At 31.6% G+C, this 21135-nt stretch overlaps 1 protein-coding gene and 1 pseudogene across 1 annotated transcript; one reads left to right on the top strand and one right to left on the bottom strand.

The window, feature by feature from the left end:
- Nucleotides 1-3978: 3978 nt before the first annotated feature.
- On the bottom strand, nt 3979-7127 carry LOC107619016 (agenet domain-containing protein). Its single transcript, XM_016321219.3, has 3 exons — nt 6446-7127; nt 5134-5736; nt 3979-4254 (listed from the first exon to the last, which is right to left on the bottom strand). Exons 1-3 carry the CDS (start codon nt 6959-6961, stop codon nt 4237-4239), a joined length of 1137 nt encoding a protein of 378 aa, XP_016176705.1. The 5' UTR covers nt 6962-7127; the 3' UTR covers nt 3979-4236.
- Nucleotides 7128-8159: 1032 nt separating this feature from the next.
- On the top strand, nt 8160-8733 carry LOC148544162 (uncharacterized; annotated as a pseudogene).
- Nucleotides 8734-21135: the final 12402 nt, after the last annotated feature.

The raw sequence follows: 21135 nt of genomic DNA, 5'->3' as shown, positions 1-21135 counted from the left end.
ATTTTTATGTGAAATTTAAGTATTATAAGTTTTAATATTTTGTTTTATTAGTCATTATAAGACTATAAGTTAATGTTTTATGTTTAAAATATATAAGACTTTAGACTAATGCATAATATTATGTTATTTGTATTGATTTAGATATTTGGTGTTATTAGACAATATTAGTATTGATTGTGGTTATGCTTTAATTTTAGAAAAGGATTGGTTCTTATTATATTTTTTTAAGTGAATTTTACCATATCAAATAATTGTTGGAATTTTGAAATTTTGAATATATTTACATGCTAACCTACAAAAAAGTAATGTTAACGGTTTAGTTTTCACCCAACTCATAAACACCCCTAACTAGTAGACTCATTAATGTGGCTAATTTGATTAGAAAGTAAGAGCCGAAGTCTATATATAGATTAGGAAAAGAAAAATATTAAGAGCCGTTTGGCAAATAGTAAGAGCTATTTTTTGTTTTTGTTTTTTTTTTTTTTTTTAAAACTTTTAAATGATGAAAAGTTATATTATGTATGTTTGTTTTTATTTTTAAAAAATATTTTTAATTTTTTAAAAAATTATTTAAAAATTTTTGAAAAAATAAAAAAATATAATTTTTTAAGTTATTTTATCATTTTTATTAAAAAAATAACTTTGAAATAAAAGAAACTATTGTACTACTTTTATTCTTAAGCTCTATGAAAAATATTTTATGTTTCTATTAAAAATATTAGTCTTTCACCATTATTTTTACGTAATATTTTATCTATTATAAGTATTAGCCTTCTATTATTATTTTTACACAATGTTTCATCTGCTGTATTGATTCTCCACCACTATTTTCAATTTTTCACATAATATTGTTGCATATGTTCTTTCTAAAAAAAATTTTATTATCATTCTATCACTCTATTTTTATTATTAAATTTGTATTTAACATTGTGTATGGTATAAAATCTCAATGATTAAGTTATGTAAAATCAACATTTAATATTAAAAAGGTATTTGTTATCATCATTATTTTAATATTCATTCTCTTTGTATAAAAAAATGTATTTTTTGAGTTATTTAATTAAACGCTATAACTTTAAAATAAATACTTCTATAACTAAAAATTCAAATACAAAATAACTTATTTATAAGCTACCCTTAATAAAAGTCTTTATATTTTAAGCTCCTTTTTCAAAAGAGCCCATTTAAAAAATTTACCAAATTGGGCCTAAATGAATAACAAACAAAAACAAAACGATACAACTAGATATCCATTATAATTCATTCTTTAATCAGCTATTATTTATTGTAATAATTATTTTTAGATATTATATCTCAAATCTTCTCTTATATATTTAAAATTTAAAATTATATCTCCTTAAAGTCAGAATATTTAAATTTATACAAAATAAAACAAAAATAACAAACCAAAATTAAACTCTAACCAAATTAAAATTAAAATAATATTATCAAAATCATTTTTTTTATTTTAACACCGGTATATATGATTTTTTTATTCTAATTAACAAGAATAATAAACACAATTATTTTTGGATGAATTTCGAATGTGTTAAGAAATTATTTAGTATATAATTTTATAATTTTAGATGTATTTATTAATGTATACAATAACATTGTTGAACATTGGCCTAACAGTAGTGACGATCACGTTTGCTTTATGACAAACAATGTTTTCTTTTTCTTTGAGTATACAGATATTTTTATTTTATTAGTTTTGTATGCATGGCTCTAAAAACTTGTTTAACAATCTCATTTCTAAATTTCACTGTAGAAGAAGTGCTATATATATTGAGCTGTTCTAAAACTAAAGTAGCAAAAGAGAATCAATTTTTTGTTATTATTTGTGTTCAAAAAAATATTTATGTTAAGAAAATATGAGCACAAATTTGATCAATTTCAGATGTATACTAAAAGTATTTTATACATTCTTTTATTATTTTTGATGTGTTAAAAAATTATTTATATAAAAAAAATATAAACACAAATTTAAACGAATTTTAGATATGTACCAAAATATTTTATATATTGTCTTATTATTTTAGATGTATTTTGAATATTATATAAAATAATAAGAAAACACAAACAAAATTGAAATAAAGAAACGCATACCATCAACGTTTTGAAATGTTAATATGGGTAAAGTATTAAATTGGTCCTCTACGTTTGGGCATAATCCTGTTTTATTCCTTAAGATTTAAAGTGTCTTATTTGAATCCAAAAAAATTTCATTTACCTTCAATGTAATCCCACCGTGAGGTCAAAGTTAAATAATTAATAGAATGTTCTATATGACAGCAGTACAAGAACAAAGTCGATAATTTGGAGAACAAGTAAAAGCTCTAGAGACACAAAATCAACCGTGGATACATCAATACATTGATATATACACGGTTGATTTTGTGCCTTGAGAGCTTGTACTTGTTTTTCAAATTATCGACCTTGTTTTTATACTACTGTCATGTAGGACATTTCGTTAATTATTTAACTTTGACCTCAGAATGGGACTACATTGGAGCTAAATGAAACTTTTTTAGATTCAAATAGGATACTTTAAACTTTAAAGACTAAAACATGATTATACCCAAACGTAAAGGACCAATTTAATACTTTACCATGTTAATATAACGTTGAATATCAACTTCTACTAATGGCTATGATGGTACACATTCTTCATGAAACTAAGAAATAAAATAATTGAAGTTGCTTATTTTGTGAATAAGAAATGTCAAACTTTCATAAATAACAAAAAGTTAAAAAAAAAAAACAAAAATACTAAATGAAGGAAAAAAACTAAAGTTGTAATGAAGGATTATTTACCTTATCAAAAGAATAAAGAATCGCAATCATAAACCACATAATAATACAGAAAACTAAAACACAGCGACAAACATTAGTATTAGTGGTTCCTAAAATTTAGAAAATATGATTAAATAAAAATTTAAAAAATATTATAACAAAGTAATTAAATTTAAAGGTTGATTAAAGGATAAACTTTAAAGGACATAGTATTATTAAAAACCAAATAAAAACCTTAAAAAAAGGATAAACTTTAAAAGATAGTATTATTGAAAACCAAATAAAAAACCTTCAAAAAAATTTTCCAAGGACATGCAATAAAGAATATCAATGCTATTAGTAAGAAATGAGAACAGAAACAAACCAAACGACTTCTTAATAGATTTTCAGTTTTTTTTTTCTATAATAAAAATTATACTTGATACCATCAATTGAAAAAAAAATAAAAAAAAAACATTGAATTGGTGTTTTTTTAATAAATAAAAATTATATATATTATTTTATTATATTCAATTCAACCCCAATAAACAACAATTAAACTTTAAAAACCTTTAAACTTGTAATTTTGAGAGCCATGCTCATTTTTACACATACAACATGAAAAAGTAGCATGAAAGCAACAGATTGGACTCATTTTTTTTCGGACAACCCACAAAAAAGACACTCAAATAATTTTGTCTCATTAAAAAAATACTCGAATTTTGTTATCAATGACCCTCAAATAATTTTAAACCGCAACAAAAATGACCAAAAAAAATATTATTTTTTTTATAAGTGACAAACTACTTTTGTATTTGATTCAAAATTTTATAAAAATATTTAGATAACTATTTAAAAAATAATAAAAAATTGATCTCTATATTTTTTATTTTTTAAAATATTATTAATTATTGACAAAAAAATCACAAAAAAATCACTAAATTTTAAAAACAAAAATATCTAATTTTTCTAATCATACTTGCAAAAAAACATCAAAATTCAATTTCTAAACTTTTTTGAGAATACATATTTAATGTTAGATATTTTTATCACATTTTAAAATTATTTAAAGGTTTTTTTGTTGATAACAAAATTTGAGTGCATTTTTGTCGGCAATAAAATTATTATCCTTTTTTTCCCCTGCCGCTTGCTTTTTTCATCTAGTCAAAATGAAAAACGATATTTGTAAGAGGTAAGAAATCACAAAAGAAATTAACACCATTCCAGGATCATGAAAATTCCTAAACCACTTAGCTATGAAAATTGCTTAGAAGCATGAGTTATTGTCGCTGCATTCATCAACAGTAAATACTACATGATTGGAAACCTATACTTGTCATCAGCATATCTGGCAAGAGAAGTCCAAATTTTATTAACATGACTAGTTGTAATGAGGTATGAACCCTTATGAGTGACTCACTTTAAGGTAGTTTTCTGTCCCTATCTTGATATCATCTGCGTTCACAACAAGTTCAACGCCTGCAAATAAGTTTGGATCCAAAGAGATATGTCAAAAACTTCAAGGCTTAAAACTCTTTAGTAAGTTTGACAGGTCACTTTAATCATCTTTGATGAACTATCATGTCAATATCAAATATTGATCTACAATGTTAATAATCTATTACTAACAAAATCAGCATATGCTAATAGAGTGAAGAGAAATTACTGCGATCAGAGAAAGTAATAAGCCTTCTTCACATGTATGGAACCATATTGCATTGTATCTATTCTTTTTGAGTAAACTACCATTTTTACCATGAAAAACCTGAGCGCTAACAATTCTAGCCATAAAAGATATAAACTAACTTGATACCCATCAAAGAATTGATTAGACAGGGCTACCCAACAAGCTTACCCACATTGAGTAGTTTTGCCAAACTAACCCAATCTTTGATGGATAACGAATTAATTTACATCTTTCATGTTTAAAATTGTCTCAAATCTTTTACAGTAAAAAATAGTTTACTCACTCTCTTTATTGCCTTGAATACGACTTATAGGACCCTTTTCACATATCCAAACCACCTAACTCTAGATTCTATATCCCTGCAATTAGACTACTCTCCATCAGAGTATTTTTTCCTTGGATTTTTTGCAAACTTTCTCCACGCATGCCCTGACTATCTGCAGCAAAGTTTTCCAATCTTTTCCAAAATAGGTGCTATACCAATTTTCTCTATTTAATGCATTGATTCCTAATATTATTTATCTAGTGTGTCTACTCATCTAACACAACCTATTCGTCTTTATGACATTAAGTTTATTTTCTTATTGACATTGAAAGCATCAAGGAAGCACAGCATCATAGTGCAGAACTTATAGCAATGTCAATTATCTAAGGATAGGTTGCAGCCATACCTCAGAAGCCAAGACCCACTTGCCGCCAATCCAGTCCAGATGTGGCCTCAACTGGGAGTTCGGAAACTCTATTTCTTCATTGGAGCTCCTGAAGTAAACTACGTACTTTGAGTCGCCAAGAACTTTGGAAATTACACCAACCCACCATCCATCGTTGTACATAGCATCCACTTCTTCAAGATAACTGAATTTAATGTTCTCAGAAGTTGCTGGGGGAGGGGGCCTTATGTGCCACTTATCAGCCTCCTCTCTCAAAAGATTCGAATTATCGTCCAGCAGGGTCTTGTACTCTATAAGGAACCTATCGTCTCCAATTACTTCAACAACAGTGGCAGAAAACCAAGCTCCTTGGAAACCTTCCTCATCATTGCTTACCTCAACCAGCATCCCTTCACAAAAATTGAACTCTTCTGCAGTTTCATCAGACTTTATATTTGGTGTCAACACCACTTTCTTCCCTTCATCATCAGATGACACATTTGGTGTCAACATCACTCCCTTCCCTTTCACATCTTTATCATCAGACGTCACATTTGGTGTCGCCACCACTTCTTTCCCTTTCACAGTTTTATCAGACTTTGCATTTGGGTCTGACACCATATTCTGCATCCACATTATTCTCAAGAATTAACAATATCATCCACTCATTCACAAGACAACTATCCCAACTTGACCAAGAATAATAAACTAAACTCACATTCCTAGATCCCTCTCCCTAATACAATCAATATTATTAAAAGTTAAAGCATCAAATAGTCACCCCCATTTTAGAATTTTGACAAAGAAAATAAGGAAGATTTTAAAAGTAAAAGTAAATTTTCCATAAGGATTCAAATTGTGATCCACAAGCACAATCATTGCATTTACAGCACAGCAGCACCATCCACATCGCATTGCAGCAACAAACTGCAACTGCATCAGTGGCATATTCTTGCAAATTTTCATAATGGCAATCGAGATATACTTCTTTTACATTCTTTCTTGAGACCACTTCTTGACATTACTTTTCCTTATCTATCTATCTCTCTCTTCTCTCCAACTTATACTTGTTCCTGCTTTAATTTATTCTCTTAACAGGTTTACAGAAACTGTTATGATTAACTACTTATAAGTCATAATGTTAGATAAATCACCATACAATCTATAACGATTTTTCCGATGGTTCGCCTATCATGATTGATTGCAATTTAAAACCACATCGCTTATTTAATCCCCTCTCGTATAAATAAACAAAAAAGGGTTAAACACTTGATAGACACCAACAGAAGCAATTACAAGTTTACAATAAAACATAAACCAAATTCAACCACACCTCTTCTTGTTCTTGCTGCGCAAACGGCGGAACCCACTTCTCATTCATCCACTCGCGATGTTTCCTCAGCTGGTCCGCGGTAAACTCGATCTGCTCCTTCGACCCTCTGAAATAAACAGCGAACATACCATTCTCCAGCTCCTGCGTGATACTCCCCTCCCACCAACCGTCGTTGTGGAACGCGTCAACCTCATCGCCGAACTTGAATTCGACGCCGGCCTCCTCCGGAGGAAGCGGCCGAAGCTGGTGGAAGCCGAGCTGCTCCCTCAGCTTCTTTTTGCCCCGCTCGTCGGCCAAGAGGTTGTCGTACTCGACCGTGAATTTGTCCGCACCAGCGCGGCGGATGACGGTGCCGGAGAACCAAGAACCACGGAATCCGTCGTCATCGGAGCTGACCTCGACTCTCGTGCCAGGTTTGAAGATGGAGGATGAGGAGGAGGACTTGGAGGAGGAGGAAGGAGAGGGTTTTGGGGTTTTGGCTTTGGCTTTGGATTTGGATTTGGATTTGGGAGCCATGACTTTCTTGGTTTGTTAGGGTTTCGAATTTCGATAACACTATCTATGTTACTGTGAGAGACTGAGTGTGCTTGAGAGTTGAGAGAGAGAGAGAGAGAAGGGTTTGTAACGGATATTAAAGAACGGGAAAAGCTAATGAAGTGTTAGAAAATGGAAAAGTGTGTTTGGCGGGAATGTTAAGAAGGGAAAGGAAATAAATCTCCCCTTCAATTTTCGTTTTTGTTATTATTGTTTTCTTTTGGTTTTTTTCCTTTAAAAAGGCATTACTTATTAATGTTCCGGATAGTTATCTTTTTAAGACATATAAACTATTTAGTATTTTTATTCTTAATAATATTACGAAAATATAAATTTTTTAAAATTTTATTGATTTTATCATAATATTATAAATTATAATTTTTTATTTAAATTAAATATAAAAATTACATAAATTTTTTAAATATAAAGTAATTACTTAAATGCACAAAGTCTCACATCTCGAATATTGAGGAGTGAATTAAAAAATAAATAGATCTCGAGTGTTGAATACGCATCCTGTGACACAACGACGAATGACGTATCTAGGGTGTACCTGAAATACGTGTTAAGTAGAAGAATGAATACTAAGCATATGAGATACATGTAAAATACTGAGTATGGTCTCAACATCCGAGATACACTCAAACGTGTAATATAGGTCTCAACACCTGAAATATGTATATTATGGTGTAAGTGTCTCTGCACCTTAAGGTTGTTGGAGAAAAACTATATATATATATATATATATATATATATATATATATATATATATATATATATATATATATATATATCCTTCCATCATCAACTATACCATCACAATTCACAATTCACACTTTTTTTTCTCTTCTTTCTGTTTTGTTCTCATGAAAAATAATCTGTTCTTTTTTGTTGTAATTTATTCCAATGCGATAGTAAAAAACAGTGATGAAAAAGTGATATTTTAGTCTAATTCAACTATGATGTTGCGCACTAAGCGTGTTGATACCCTACATGCGTTAAAGACGGTTATGCTGAGCAACATTGGGAAATAAGTAGCAAGAAGGTTGAGCAAGTTGCATATAAATTTTTGCATGCCCCTCTGAGCGGTAGATTCACCAACAGGTTATTTTGGATTGAAGGAGATCAGCATGTGAGGGTAATGTTCTACGTACATACAAGGCTAATGCCACAATATGTTATGGAGTGGTATGCTGCAATTCGTAACGTGGTTGTTGGAGGTGGGCTATCTTGTTTGAGTCCCAAAGGAGTCCCGCTGCATGCAAGACCGATCCACTACGCCCAGCCTCGTGATAGTGCCGAAGAAGACGACAGCGAGGATGATTCAGATTATGTTGCCGGGTCTGGGTCATCCAATGAGACTTCTTCCTCTGATAAGTATGTGCCGAAGACTCCCACCAGCATGGTGCTCGGCTTCTCCTGCCTCCTCCGATCCTTTGTCCATTCCTCAATTATCAGAAGTTCTAAGTCATTATCACACTTTGAATTTGGATGCAATGCAACTAGACAATCCTTTCAATGCCAGCTAAGGGGAAGATTACAATACCGATATTGGGTTGAAATTCTGGGTTGGCCATAGGTTCAGGAACCGTGATGCTGTTCTGATGACGGTGAAGAACTACAGTATTCGAAGGAATGTGAAATACAGAATTTTGAAGTCGGATAGGTTTAAATATCATTATCGTTGCAAGTAATTCACCAAAGATTGTCTATAGAGTCTTTGTGTGGCACTACGTTAGAACTTGAATTACTAGTACATTTTACGTATAAGTTTTGATGAAATTAAAGGCTATTATATTAATTATGTATTGTACTGAATGTTGACTTGCACGAGTAATTTTGTAGGAAGGTGCGTAGGTTCAGTGGAGCACACACCTGTTTGGCACCAACTATGTCTCAGGGCCATGCTCAGTTGGATAGTAGTTTGATTTGCAAGGTCATCCTACCTATAATAAAGATTGATCCGTCTGTGTCTATCCCAATATTGCAAAGTGCGGTGCACTAGAGTTACCATATCAAGCCATCGTATCGAAACGTGTGGATGGCGAAGCAGAAAACGATTGCTCAGATTTATGGTGACTGAAAAGAATCTTACAACAAGATACCCAGCCTTTTTGCAGGAATATCTCCTATAGGTACGATTCACAATTGCGTTGTTGTTCCTTATTATGACGGGGGCATGGTTGATGGAGATTAGAATCAGTTTGATAAGGGCTTTTGGGCATTTTCTCCTTACATTCCCGCAATGTCGCACATCACGCTCAGCAGCGGTACAAAGTGAGTGGTATGTGTGTATCAATAGTGCAGACTTCAAGACACTGGCTGCAACGATGAAAATCCACCAGCAACAGTAGCCATCTCAAAAAAACAAGTGTAGCAAACTTGTCCATGAAAAAATCCTCCGATAAGCATCATCAAGTAGCACCTGGCGTACTTAGCAGTGTATCCGGATCTGTCCCAATTGAAATGTGTGAAACCATGTTTCTCAGCCAGGTCATCCTCAAACCAAAAACCTGCTTCCTTCCCTTTGGCTGTGTTGGCGGCTTAGCACCAAGTAAATCCTCAATCCACTCCCACGTGGGGTGTCCATGATATTTCTGAAAGTCTCTGGTACAACCCACAATTGGCTCACCCTCAATGCATAGACCAAGATAGTAGGCAACATCTTGAAGTGTAATGCTGATCTCACCCCATGAAAAGTGAAAGTTGTGGGTCTCAAGCCTCCACTATTTGACAAATGCAGAGATCAAAGAATTGTCAAACATGAAATTTCTCAACTCTGTTGCATGTCCAAATCTTTCCTCCTTGATATAAGGCAATAGGCTATCCAGCGGGGGGAGACCCATGGTCACACGGTGTAGCAACAGTAACCGAAGAACTCTGCAATAGTCGAAATATTTACTCTCGCATATTAATCTCGTGTGAACCATTAATTATGTTTAATAATTATTAAATATTGTAAATCTAGTAGATAAATATCATTAATAAAATTTTATATTCCATACAATATAATTTTTATTGCTAATATTCATAGTATTAGGTAAAAAAAGACAATCAAGCAAGATTTAAAAAATAAATCATTCATGTTACCCTATTCTAACCTAACTGGTTCTAGATAACTTCAATACAACCATAAGTTTTAGCAAAAAAATCTGATCGAACAAATATTTTATTTAAATAATGTATTTATTTAATTTAACTAATATATTAATATATGCTTAGCTATGCTAATGAGTTATAAGTCAAATGGCAGAGTCTCCCCGTACTCATCTAAGTTAATATAGAACTTCTAACTTACCCTACTCAAAATACCTAGCGCAGTAACTAAACTAATAAAACCTAAACACCTTAACTAATTATTTACTGAACATAAAAGAGGAAAAAAAACTAACCCCAAAATTCAAAGCTTCCAGCTATGTGCCAAGTCGTATTTAGTCTATTGATGTCTCTATCGCGAATATACACGTATCTCAGATACTGAGCCCCTAATAAGCATTTATACGTATCTTGGACACTCAATCTCTATTTTCTCGTTTAACACGTATCTCGGGTGCACCTTAGATACGCCATTCGTCGTTGTGTCACATGACAGGTACTCAACACCTGAGATATACTTACTTTTGAATTCACTCCTCAGTATCTGAGATGTGATACTTTGTGCATTTAGGTAATTACTTTATATTTTAAGCATTTTCGTAATTTTTATATTTATTTAATTTAAATAAAAAATCTGATAGATTATGACACAAAAAATTTATAAAATCAAACTATTTTTATAAAAATGTCGTAAGGGACAAAAGTTTCCGTCGACTAAGAAGATAAGAATTTTCATAGAATAAAAAATTAAATAATATTTTTTTAGTTATTATTTTCATGTGAAAGAGTTTAATATTTTACTAATAATTAATTTTAACATTCATTATCTAAAATTTAAAAGAATTTAATGTGTATACTTGTATATTTGATTAGGTGTTAAGTCTATTGCACAAATAAAAATAATTAATTTTTATGTTTGTTATTTAAAAATAATATTTTTCTCTTTATCTATATAAAAATATAATCAAATTAGTATAAAAAAATTTTATTGATAATTAAAAAATTAACTCAATTTTAAAAAAAAAATAGTTGAATCCTGATTCTAATTATTAATCACAACATTAGTATTTTTTCCAAATTATATAAAATAAATATTTAAATAAAGAGAAGTAAAAATATAAATTAAAAAGATAAGCGGTGAAAATTTAAAATTTAATAAAAATATGCAAATGATAATAATAATTTTTTATGTGAATAATATTACGAAATTATTTTTTAATAATATTTAATTATAAATTTAATGTATTCTTTATAATTTTATGAATTTATTTAAATTATATTATTTTATTAATTTTATTTTTTGTAGAGAGAAATAGAAACTGAAAGAGAAAACAAAGAGAAAAATAAAGAAGAAGAAGAGTGGAGTTTGTTAATTTAGAGGAAAAAAGTTTATTTTAATTATAATGAAAGAATATCTCATAATATATGTTGGTTTGTCAAATTAGTAATATAAAATATAAATTATAAGTTATACATAGAGTGAGAAGGGTAGAAAGAAATAGAGAAGGAGAGAGAGGTAGATAAGATAATGTAAGAATGAAGTTTATTAATTTTGGAAGAAAATATTTTCTCTTAAATGAGAGTGTCATGTGACTATTGGTGATAATGTATTGATTGATCACGAATTTAAGAACTTTTTGAAGAATAAGAGGTTTGGGAATGAAGAACTAGCATTGAAAGTACAAAGTAGATATGAGCAAAGTTTACGAACAGGTAATTTGTTTGGGCTATTATGGAGAAATTAGAATTTTGTAGAAGGTAGGTGGAGTGGATAAAGGAATGTGTAACGACCGTTTCCTACTCTATTGTTGTAGAAGGACAACCTCATGGTTACTTTAAGCCATGTAGGGGATTGCAATAAGGCGACCCACTTTCTCCTATCTATTCCTATTTTGTGCAGATGAACTCTCCCATCTGCTCCACAGAGGAGAACAGAGGAATGAGATCACTAGAATATGTTTAAATTACAAATGTCCTTATATTACTCATCTATTTTTTGCAGATGACTCAATTATATTCAGTAAGACAACACCCCAGGTATGTGCTAACATAGCCAAAATTTTACAATCTTATAGTGAGATAAGTGGACAAGTGGTTAATCTACAAAAGTCATCCTTATTTTTCAGCAAAAATACCATTCCTGAAATTTGAGATACTTTATCTGATATTCTCAATATTTCTCATGTTGAGAACCAAGATAAATACTTAAGTTTACCCTTAGTGATACAGAGATCGAAAAAGGCAACCTTCAATTATATTAAGGATCAGGTGGCGAAGAAATTATAGCATTGAAAAAAATCCCTCTTATCAGCCAGTGGCAGAGAAACATTGATTAAAGCCGTAGCCACTGCCATTTTGATATATACATTGTGGTGTTTCAAGGTGCTTGAGACTCTTATAGAGAAAATACAATATGATAATGAGATTCTGGTGGGGACAAAAGGAGAATGAAAGAAGACAACACTAAATTAGTTGAGATATAATCTGTAGATCTCAAACTCAAGGAGAATCGAATTTCAAAGATTTAAAAGCCTTTAATCTAGTTCTGCTAGAAAAACAAAGCTGGAGAATCATCTCTTGACCTCACTCTCTATTTGGCAAAGTGCTAAAAAGCATATACTTTAGATACACTTCCTTTTTAAGGGTAGAGATAGGATACAATCCTTCATGAAAGGTGGTGCAGTGTTTTAGAAGGGCGAAAAATTTTCGAAGAAGATTGTCTATAGAGGATAGGATGAGGTGAAAAAATCAGAATCTTTGAGGATAGATGGTTAAAACAGGTTGATCCTAACTCAATTCACAGTAATACTACTTTCAACAACCAAATTGAATGGGTTTCATAGCTAATAGACCATAACAAACAATGACGAAGAGATATTATAGAAGCAACATTTTAGCAGATATTGCACGAATTATTCTACAAACTCTAATAAGTATAGAGAAAGATTTGCTAACCTGGCCAGCAAGCGAACTGGACAGTACTCTGTTCAATCTGATTACACCTATACCTTTAGAATACTCCACGATCCACCAGAATTGCTACTAGAAATTTGTCAACAAAAATAAATGTGGTGAGCTCTTTGGAAGATCTAATGCCCTCCAAAAGCTAAAAAATTTTTCTGGCGTGCTCTTCACAATGGTCTTCTAGTGCGGTGAAATTTCAACCGCCAATTCCCAACAGTTCTGCCACAATGCCCTAGATGCCCAAATTCTTCTGAATCGGTGACCTACTGCTTGGCCTCTTGCTCTCAATCAAGACAAGTATGGTGTTTGGCAAGGATCCAACCATAAAAAATGGCAGGGGATGACGACATATTTTGAAAATGGTGAGTGCATGTGAGTGGAAGGATGATGGGAGAAGAGGGAGGATAAAAAAATAGCAAAGGTAGCTTTCACCCTCTGGCAAATTTAAAAAGTGCGTAATATGAAGATATTCGAAGAAAAGAACTTTTCTCTTTTTGAGATTTTCTCCATAACAAATAAGATGGAAGAAGAATTTGCTACACAGACGCTACATTGATAAAGTAATTATTAGATTCTTAATCTTGCTTGTTTTAAAATAAATAAAGTAGAAGTGCCCCTTTTAATTTTTTATTATGCTGTCCAATGTTGGACCAACTCTATTTATTGTTTAATCTTTCAATTAATAATATTATATTCTACCTTTAAAAAAATTTAAAATATACTTTCTTTATTTAAGAAGCCTCCAAATAAGATAGCTGCACTTCAAAACCAAAGAAACAATGATGATATGTGATGGCTTTTGTTCTATGTCATCTCCACCTCTTTCAAATCTTGTTCAATTATATTTACATTTTTGACTTTTTTTTAGATATTTCTATTTTATTTTCATAATAATTGGTCCACCTTTTAATACTTTTTCTTTTGTGAAGAAAGATCACTAATATATTAACAATATAATTAATTATATATATGATACTATTGATAGACTCAATAGTATATGATGTATTTTTGTAATTTAAATATTAACACTTTTTTCTCAACAAATATCTTTAAGATTATTATAATTATAATTAAAAAAAATAAAACAAATTTGCAATAAGAAAATAAAATTTAAATATTCTTAATATTGAATAGATCCAACTTTTAAATTTTAATGACAAATCAAATATATAAAAGAAATTAAATTTTAACTAATATTATTTAAAAAATTTGTATATATATAAAAAATTAATTACCAAATCAATGATTACATACTTATATATATATAAAATTTTTATTTTATATTTTAAAATATATTCAAAACATTAATTAGGTTGAATAGCTGGTGTTTTCCAATTTTTTTAGATCTTGGACTTCTTTTATCATTAAAAAAAAACCTAATATCCTTAGAAGCACGTTTTAAATAACGAAACTACCAATCATACTAAATATTTAAATAATAATACCTTTTTTATACAATATTTTGTGTAGAGTCTAGTCAAGTTTGTTAGTAACCACGTCTCCTTACTCTTTTTTTTTTTTAATTTCAAATTCCAAATCTGCTAGAAAGACAATAAAAAATCTTGACAATGCGTACAATAGACTAGTTATTTAGTTCAATAAAAATAAAATATAAAAATCACTTTACAAATTATCCTAAATTCAAAAATCTTTATTCAATTATTTCAGAAATAGCCATCCAAATTCTAAATTACAAACAGTTTTTACCCTAAATCACTCTTCCTCCTCACAGCAACCCTTGTAGCCCCTTCTTCCGTCATCGTTGCAGGATATCATCAAACAACTATCCAGGTAGTTGTTAAAATAATCATCTTAAATGTATGATAATTAGTGATTTTTGAATCTAAAATTAAGTAAATCATTGATTTTGTGTTGTTAAAATTATGTTGTTGAAATGGATTTGTTATGCTGCTAGCCTGTTGTTGCCATTTTTTTAATTTTTGAGTTTAATGTTTCTGAATTTTGTTGAAATAGTTATTGATTTTAAGGTTAGGATGATTATTTGTTGCTAGTATTTAATTTTTGTTGCTGATCAGTCGATTGTGCTGTTGGTTGATTGATTTTACTCACTAAATATATTTGATGATAAGTTTTTTGAATTTGCACGGCCTATTTTACAATTTTTTGTTGGATTTTTGGTTTTGACACGAAAAATATGAACTAAATCAAACAAAAAATATTATGAAAAACTAAAATTTTTAAAATACTCTTGCACTAACCAACCCTAACACTCCTTAATTCACTCAATCACACCTCACATGCGCCGCTCTCCCTCCCTTCTCACATCTCACACTCTCAGTCCGCCTCTCACTCTCTCCTTCAGTTCACTTCACTCTTCAGCCTTCACACTCAAAGAGTCTCAGCCTTCTGTCCCTCCAGTCCTCCATCTCCTTCGCCGGATAGCAGCAGGCATTTAAAAACGTCACTGTGTCTGTAACACCCTAATTAGCCTAAGCCTTACCTCGCATTGTAAAACAAAGGTTAATCAGAGATTACAACAATTCTAAGCTCATACATAATATATATATAGAAGGAATAGTATAATCTAGAAGCCCGATGAAAGATATAGCTCAAAAATCAGATTTCAAAAGCGCCAAGACGTATAAATGAAGCTACTAACTTAAACACAAGATATAAATAAGATATATCAAAATATAATAGTATAATATCATAAGAACCTAGCCATGGCTCGCGGAGTTTAAGCCGGCTAGCCATATACAGACCATACATGAATTCAGACAGTAAAAATAGCTTATACAAGTTTTGTTCTCTCAATACAAGCCTTTAGGCAAAGCAAAATACAAAAGTGAGAGACGTATACACAAAATAAATCAAAAGACTCAAAAGGTGTCTGGATCCTCCACTTCTGTCACCAACCAGGTAACTCACCGAGGTGGGTTGCGACCTGCATCTGAAAAACACAACAGAAATATGGTATGAGAACTGGAGGTTCTCAGTATGGTAACAGTGCCCAATGATGTAGGATATAAGACCCCGGGACGCCAAAGGCAATCCTAAGCTCCATATCCCTCACAAGATTCAAACTTAAGGAATACTAAAATAGTTAAGCATAATATAAACCTTAACATAAATAAAACCGGGTAGTCTATCTTAGGAATTTCTATTCTAACCAACACCGCTGTCCCACAGGCTTTCCCAACCGATCCTCCATGCGATCCCATCACCATCGCCTTCCGAACCTCCTCAATCCTAGTAGAAATCACAATTATATACAAGGCAAGTAAATCACAAGTAAAAGCATATAAGGAAAGTAATTCATATAGCAAATAAGCATGTTATACAATTAGGCAAGCCATTTCAAGTAGTCAAAGCATACAAACAGATAGAAAATTCATATGATGAATGCCTGTCCTACTGGCTGTGATATCACATTGTCGGTTCAACTGCCAACCCGACACATCTCCATGGAGATGTCACCCTTCGGAATCATCAATGGGAACTCCCGAGATATAGTGCTCGGATCACTGTCCAGGATTTTGCGCCTACACGCTCTATAGATCCGAAGGGATGCGAGCGGGATTCTCTTGCCTCAGACCTCACATCTCAACGTAAGCGGGATTAACCACCATCCTTACGCCGCCGCCGCTACCTCGACAGGTGGGATTAACCACCGTCCCTGCCGAGCGCATAGCGTCTCATAATCTCAATACAATTCAGTACTTCAGTGGTTTTAAGAAAACATTTTCAATAGACATGGATCCATCATCCCATTCAGAGTCCTCGACTCATCTCAACCACAGTCAATTCACATTTCAGTTTCCAAACATCAATAGTTCATCATTCTTCAACTCATATTAATCATCCTTCACATAACGTCAAACCATCCTCAATACACCCGAAACCTACTCCTCCGTTTTCTAATCTTTCCAAATAATATCCTTTAAAATCCTTAGATTCTTTCCCATATTTTAAATATCCAAAACTAGGCCCAAGAGTCTTAAAATGGTGTTATAGAAGCTTACAACCTTGTTGGGAAGGTAGATGATGAGCGGATAATTTATACGCTTTTTGGCATTATTTTTGCATAGTTTTTAGTATGATTTAGTTAGTTTTTAGTATATTTTTATTAGTTTTTAAATAAAAATCACATTTCTGGACTTTACTATGAGTTTGTGTGTTTTTCTGTGATTTCAGGTATTTTTTGGCTGAAATTGAGGGACTTGAGCAAAAATCAGATTCAGAGGCTGAAGAAGGACTGCAGATGCTGTTGGATTCTGACCTCCCTACACTCAAAGTGGATTTTCCGGAGCTACAGAAGTCCAAATGGTGCGCTCTCAATTGAGTTGGAAAGTAGACATCTAGGGCTTTCCAGAAATATATAATAGTCCATACTTTGCCCAAGTTTAGACGACGCAAACTGGCGTTCAACGCCAGCTCTCTGCCCTATTCTGGCGTTAAACGCCAGAAACAAGTTGCAAAGCAGAGTTAAACGCCAGAAACAGGTTACAAACTGGCTTTTAACTCCAAGGAAGACCTCTACACATGGAAGCTTCAATGCTCAGCTCAATTATACACCAAGTGGGCCCGGAAGTGGATTTCTGCATCATTTACTTATTTCTGTAAACCCTAGGTTACTAGTTCAATATAAATAGGACCTTTTATTATTGTATTGAGGATCTTCGTCATTCTGGTTCCCTCTCTGGGTCCGAAGCCAATGAACACCATTATCACTTATGTATTTTCAACGGTAGAGTTTCTACACACCATAGATTAAGGTGTGGAGCTCTACTGTTCCTCATGAATTAATGCAAAGTACTATTATTTTTCTATTCAATTCAAGCTTATTCTTATCCTAAGATATTCATTCACACCCAAGAACATGATGAATGTGATGATTATGTGACGCTCATCACCATTCTCATTTATGAACGCGTGCTTGACAACCACTTCCGTTCTATATGAAGACAAGCTAGAATGAGTATCTCTTAGATATCTAATACAGGGGACCGAGTCTGAGATATTAGAGTCTTCGTGGTATAAGCTAGAATTATTGGCGGCCATTCTTGAGATCCGGAAAGTCTAAACCTTGTCTGTGGTATTCTGAGTAGCATCTGGGAAGGGATGGCTGTGACGAGCTTCAAACTCGCGAGTGCTGGGTGTAGTGACAGACGCAAAAGGATTACTGAGTCCTATTCCAGCAGGATCGAGAATCGACAGATGATTAGCCGTGCGGTGACAGTGCATTTTGGACCATTTTCACTGAGAGGATGGTATGTAACCATTGACAACAGTGATGCCCAACATACAGCTTGCCATGGAAAGGAGTATGAAGGATTAGATGAAGACAGTAGGAAAGCAGAGGTTCAGAAGGAACAAAAGCATCTCCATATGCTTATCTGAAATTCTCACCAATGAATTACATAAGTATTTCTATCCTATTTTATATTTTAATTATATTTTAATTATCAAATCTCCATAACCAATTGAATCTGCCTGACTGAGATTTACAAGGTGACCATAGCTTGCTTCAAGCCGACAATCTCCGTTGGATCGACCCTTACTCACGTAAGGTTTATTACTTGGACGACCCAGTGCACTTGTTGGTTAGTTGTGCGAAGTTGTGAAGAAGAACTAAGATTATGAACGTGCGTATTAAGTTTTTAGCGCCGTTACCAAGGAATGAACGATCACGATTTCGTGCACCAAGTTTTTGGCGCCGTTGCTGGGGATTGTTTGAGTTTGGACAACTGATGGTTCATCTTGTTGCTCAGATTAGGTAATTTTATTTTAATTTTAAGTTTTTGTTTTTATTCTTTCTAGTTTCGAAAAATTAAAAAAAATTTTTTATTATGTTCTTCAGAATTCTTAAGAATGAATTCTAGAGTTTCATCATGATCTGTTGAAGCCTGGCTGGCTGTAAAGCTATGTCTAAATTCTTTTGGACTGAGGTTTCCTCTTCACATGCTTGAACTATGTATGCTGAAGCTTGGCTAGCCATTGGCCATGTCTAGTGTTTTGGACCGAAGCTTTCACTGAAAGCTTGGCTGGCTAGTAAGCCATGTCTAATTCCTGGAACAGAGTTTTAGACTAACATTGCAAGATTCCTGGAATTCCTATTAAAAATTTTGAAATCCTTATTTTTCTTTTTCCAAATAATTTTTGAAAAATACCAAAAATTTTAATAAAATCATAAAAAACAAAAATATTTTTGTGTTTCTTGTTTGAGTATAGTGTCAATTCTTAAGTTTGGTGTCAATTGCATGTTTTTATAATTTTCTTTAATTTTTGAAAATTCATCATATGTTCTTCATGATCTTCAAGTTGTTCTTGATGATCTCCTTTGTTTGATCTTTGCATTTTTATGTTTTGTGTCTTTTCTTGTTTTTCATATGCATTTTCAATTTGTTAGTGTCTAAACATTGAAAATTTCTAAGTTTGGTGTCTTGCATGTATTTCTTTTCTTAAAAATTTTCAAAAACATGTTCTTGATGTTCATCTTGACATTCAAAGTGTTCTTAGTGTTCATCTTGACATTCAAAGTGTTCTTGCATGCATCATGTGTTTTGATTCATAATTTTCATGTTTTGAGTCTTTTTGTTGTTTTTCTCTTTCTTCATTAAAAATTAAAAAAAAATATCTTTTTCTTATTTCACTCATAAATTTTCGAAAATTTGATTTGATTTAGTCAAAAGTTTTAAAAATTTAGTTGTTTCTTATGAGTCAAATCAAATTTTCAATTTAAAAATTCTATATTTTTCAAATCTTTTTTTTTTTCAAAAATCAAATCTTTTTCATTTTTTCTTTCATATTTTTGAAAATTTCAAATTGATTTTCAAAATCTTTTTCTTATTTTTGTTCCATATTTTCGAATTCATTACTAGCATTTAAATTCAAAAATTTTAAAGTTTGTTACTTGCCTATTAAGAAATGTTCAATCTTTAAATTTTTAAATCATATCTTTTTGTTTCTTGTTAGTCAAGTAATCAACTTTAATTTTTAAAATCAAATCTTTTTAATTTCCTTTTTAAATCTTTTTCAAATTAAATTTTCAATCATATCTTTCAATCATATCTTTTTCAAAACTTAATTTCAAAATCTTTTCTAACTTCTTATCTTTTCAAATTTGATTTTCAAATCTTTTTTAATTAACCACTTAACTTTTTGTTTGATTTTAAAAGTTTACTATTTCAATCATATCTTTTTCAAAACCACCTAACTACTTTTCTCTCTCTTATTTTCGAAAATTACTAAACCCTTTTTCAAAATTTGTTTTAATTAACTAATTGTCTTAAATTTTAATTTAATTTTATTTCTTTTTTTAATTTTTGAATTCTAATTAATATTTAAAATAAAAACAAAAATATTTTTATTATTTTTTAAATTAATTTTCGAATTCTTCTCTCTTTCATCTCCTTCTATTTATTTATCTACTAACACTTCTCTTCTACTCAAAAATTTGAACCCACTCTTCTCCCCTGTGTTCGAATTCTTATCTTTTCCTTCTTCCATTCTTCTCTTCTTACACTCATATAAGGAATCTCTATACTGTGACATAGAGGATTCCATATTTTCTTTTCTGTTCTCTTCTTTTTCATATGAGCAGGAACAAGGATAATAACATTCTTGTTGAAGCTGATCCTGAACCTGAAAGGACTCTGAAGAGGAAGCTAAGGGAAGCTAAAGCACAACTCTCTGGAGAAAATCTGACAGAAATTTTCGAAAAAGAAGTAGACATGGCCGAAAATAATAATAATGGTGGAGATGCAAGGAAGATGCTTGGTGACTTTATTGCACCAAATTTCAACTTACATGGAAGAAGTATCTCAATCCCTACCATTGGAGCAAACAATTTTGAGCTAAAGCCTCAATTAGTTTCTCTGATGCAACAGAATTGCAAGTTTCATGGACTTCCATCAGAAGATCCTTTTCAGTTCTTAACTGAATTCTTGCAAATCTGTGATACTGTTAAGACCAATGGGGTTGATCCCGAGGTCTACAGGCTTATGCTTTTCCTGTTTGCTGTAAGAGACAGAGCTAGAATATGGTTGGACTCTCAACCTAAAGATAGCCTGAACTCTTGGGATAAGCTGGTCATGGCTTTCTTAGCCAAGTTCTTTCCTCCTCAAAAGCTTAGC

This window comes from Arachis ipaensis, chromosome B9, assembly GCF_059453495.1.
Source record: "Arachis ipaensis isolate K30076 ecotype BB chromosome B9, ASM5945349v1, whole genome shotgun sequence".
NCBI lineage: Eukaryota > Viridiplantae > Streptophyta > Magnoliopsida > Fabales > Fabaceae > Arachis > Arachis ipaensis.
This window is presented reverse-complemented; position numbering and strand designations above follow the sequence as displayed.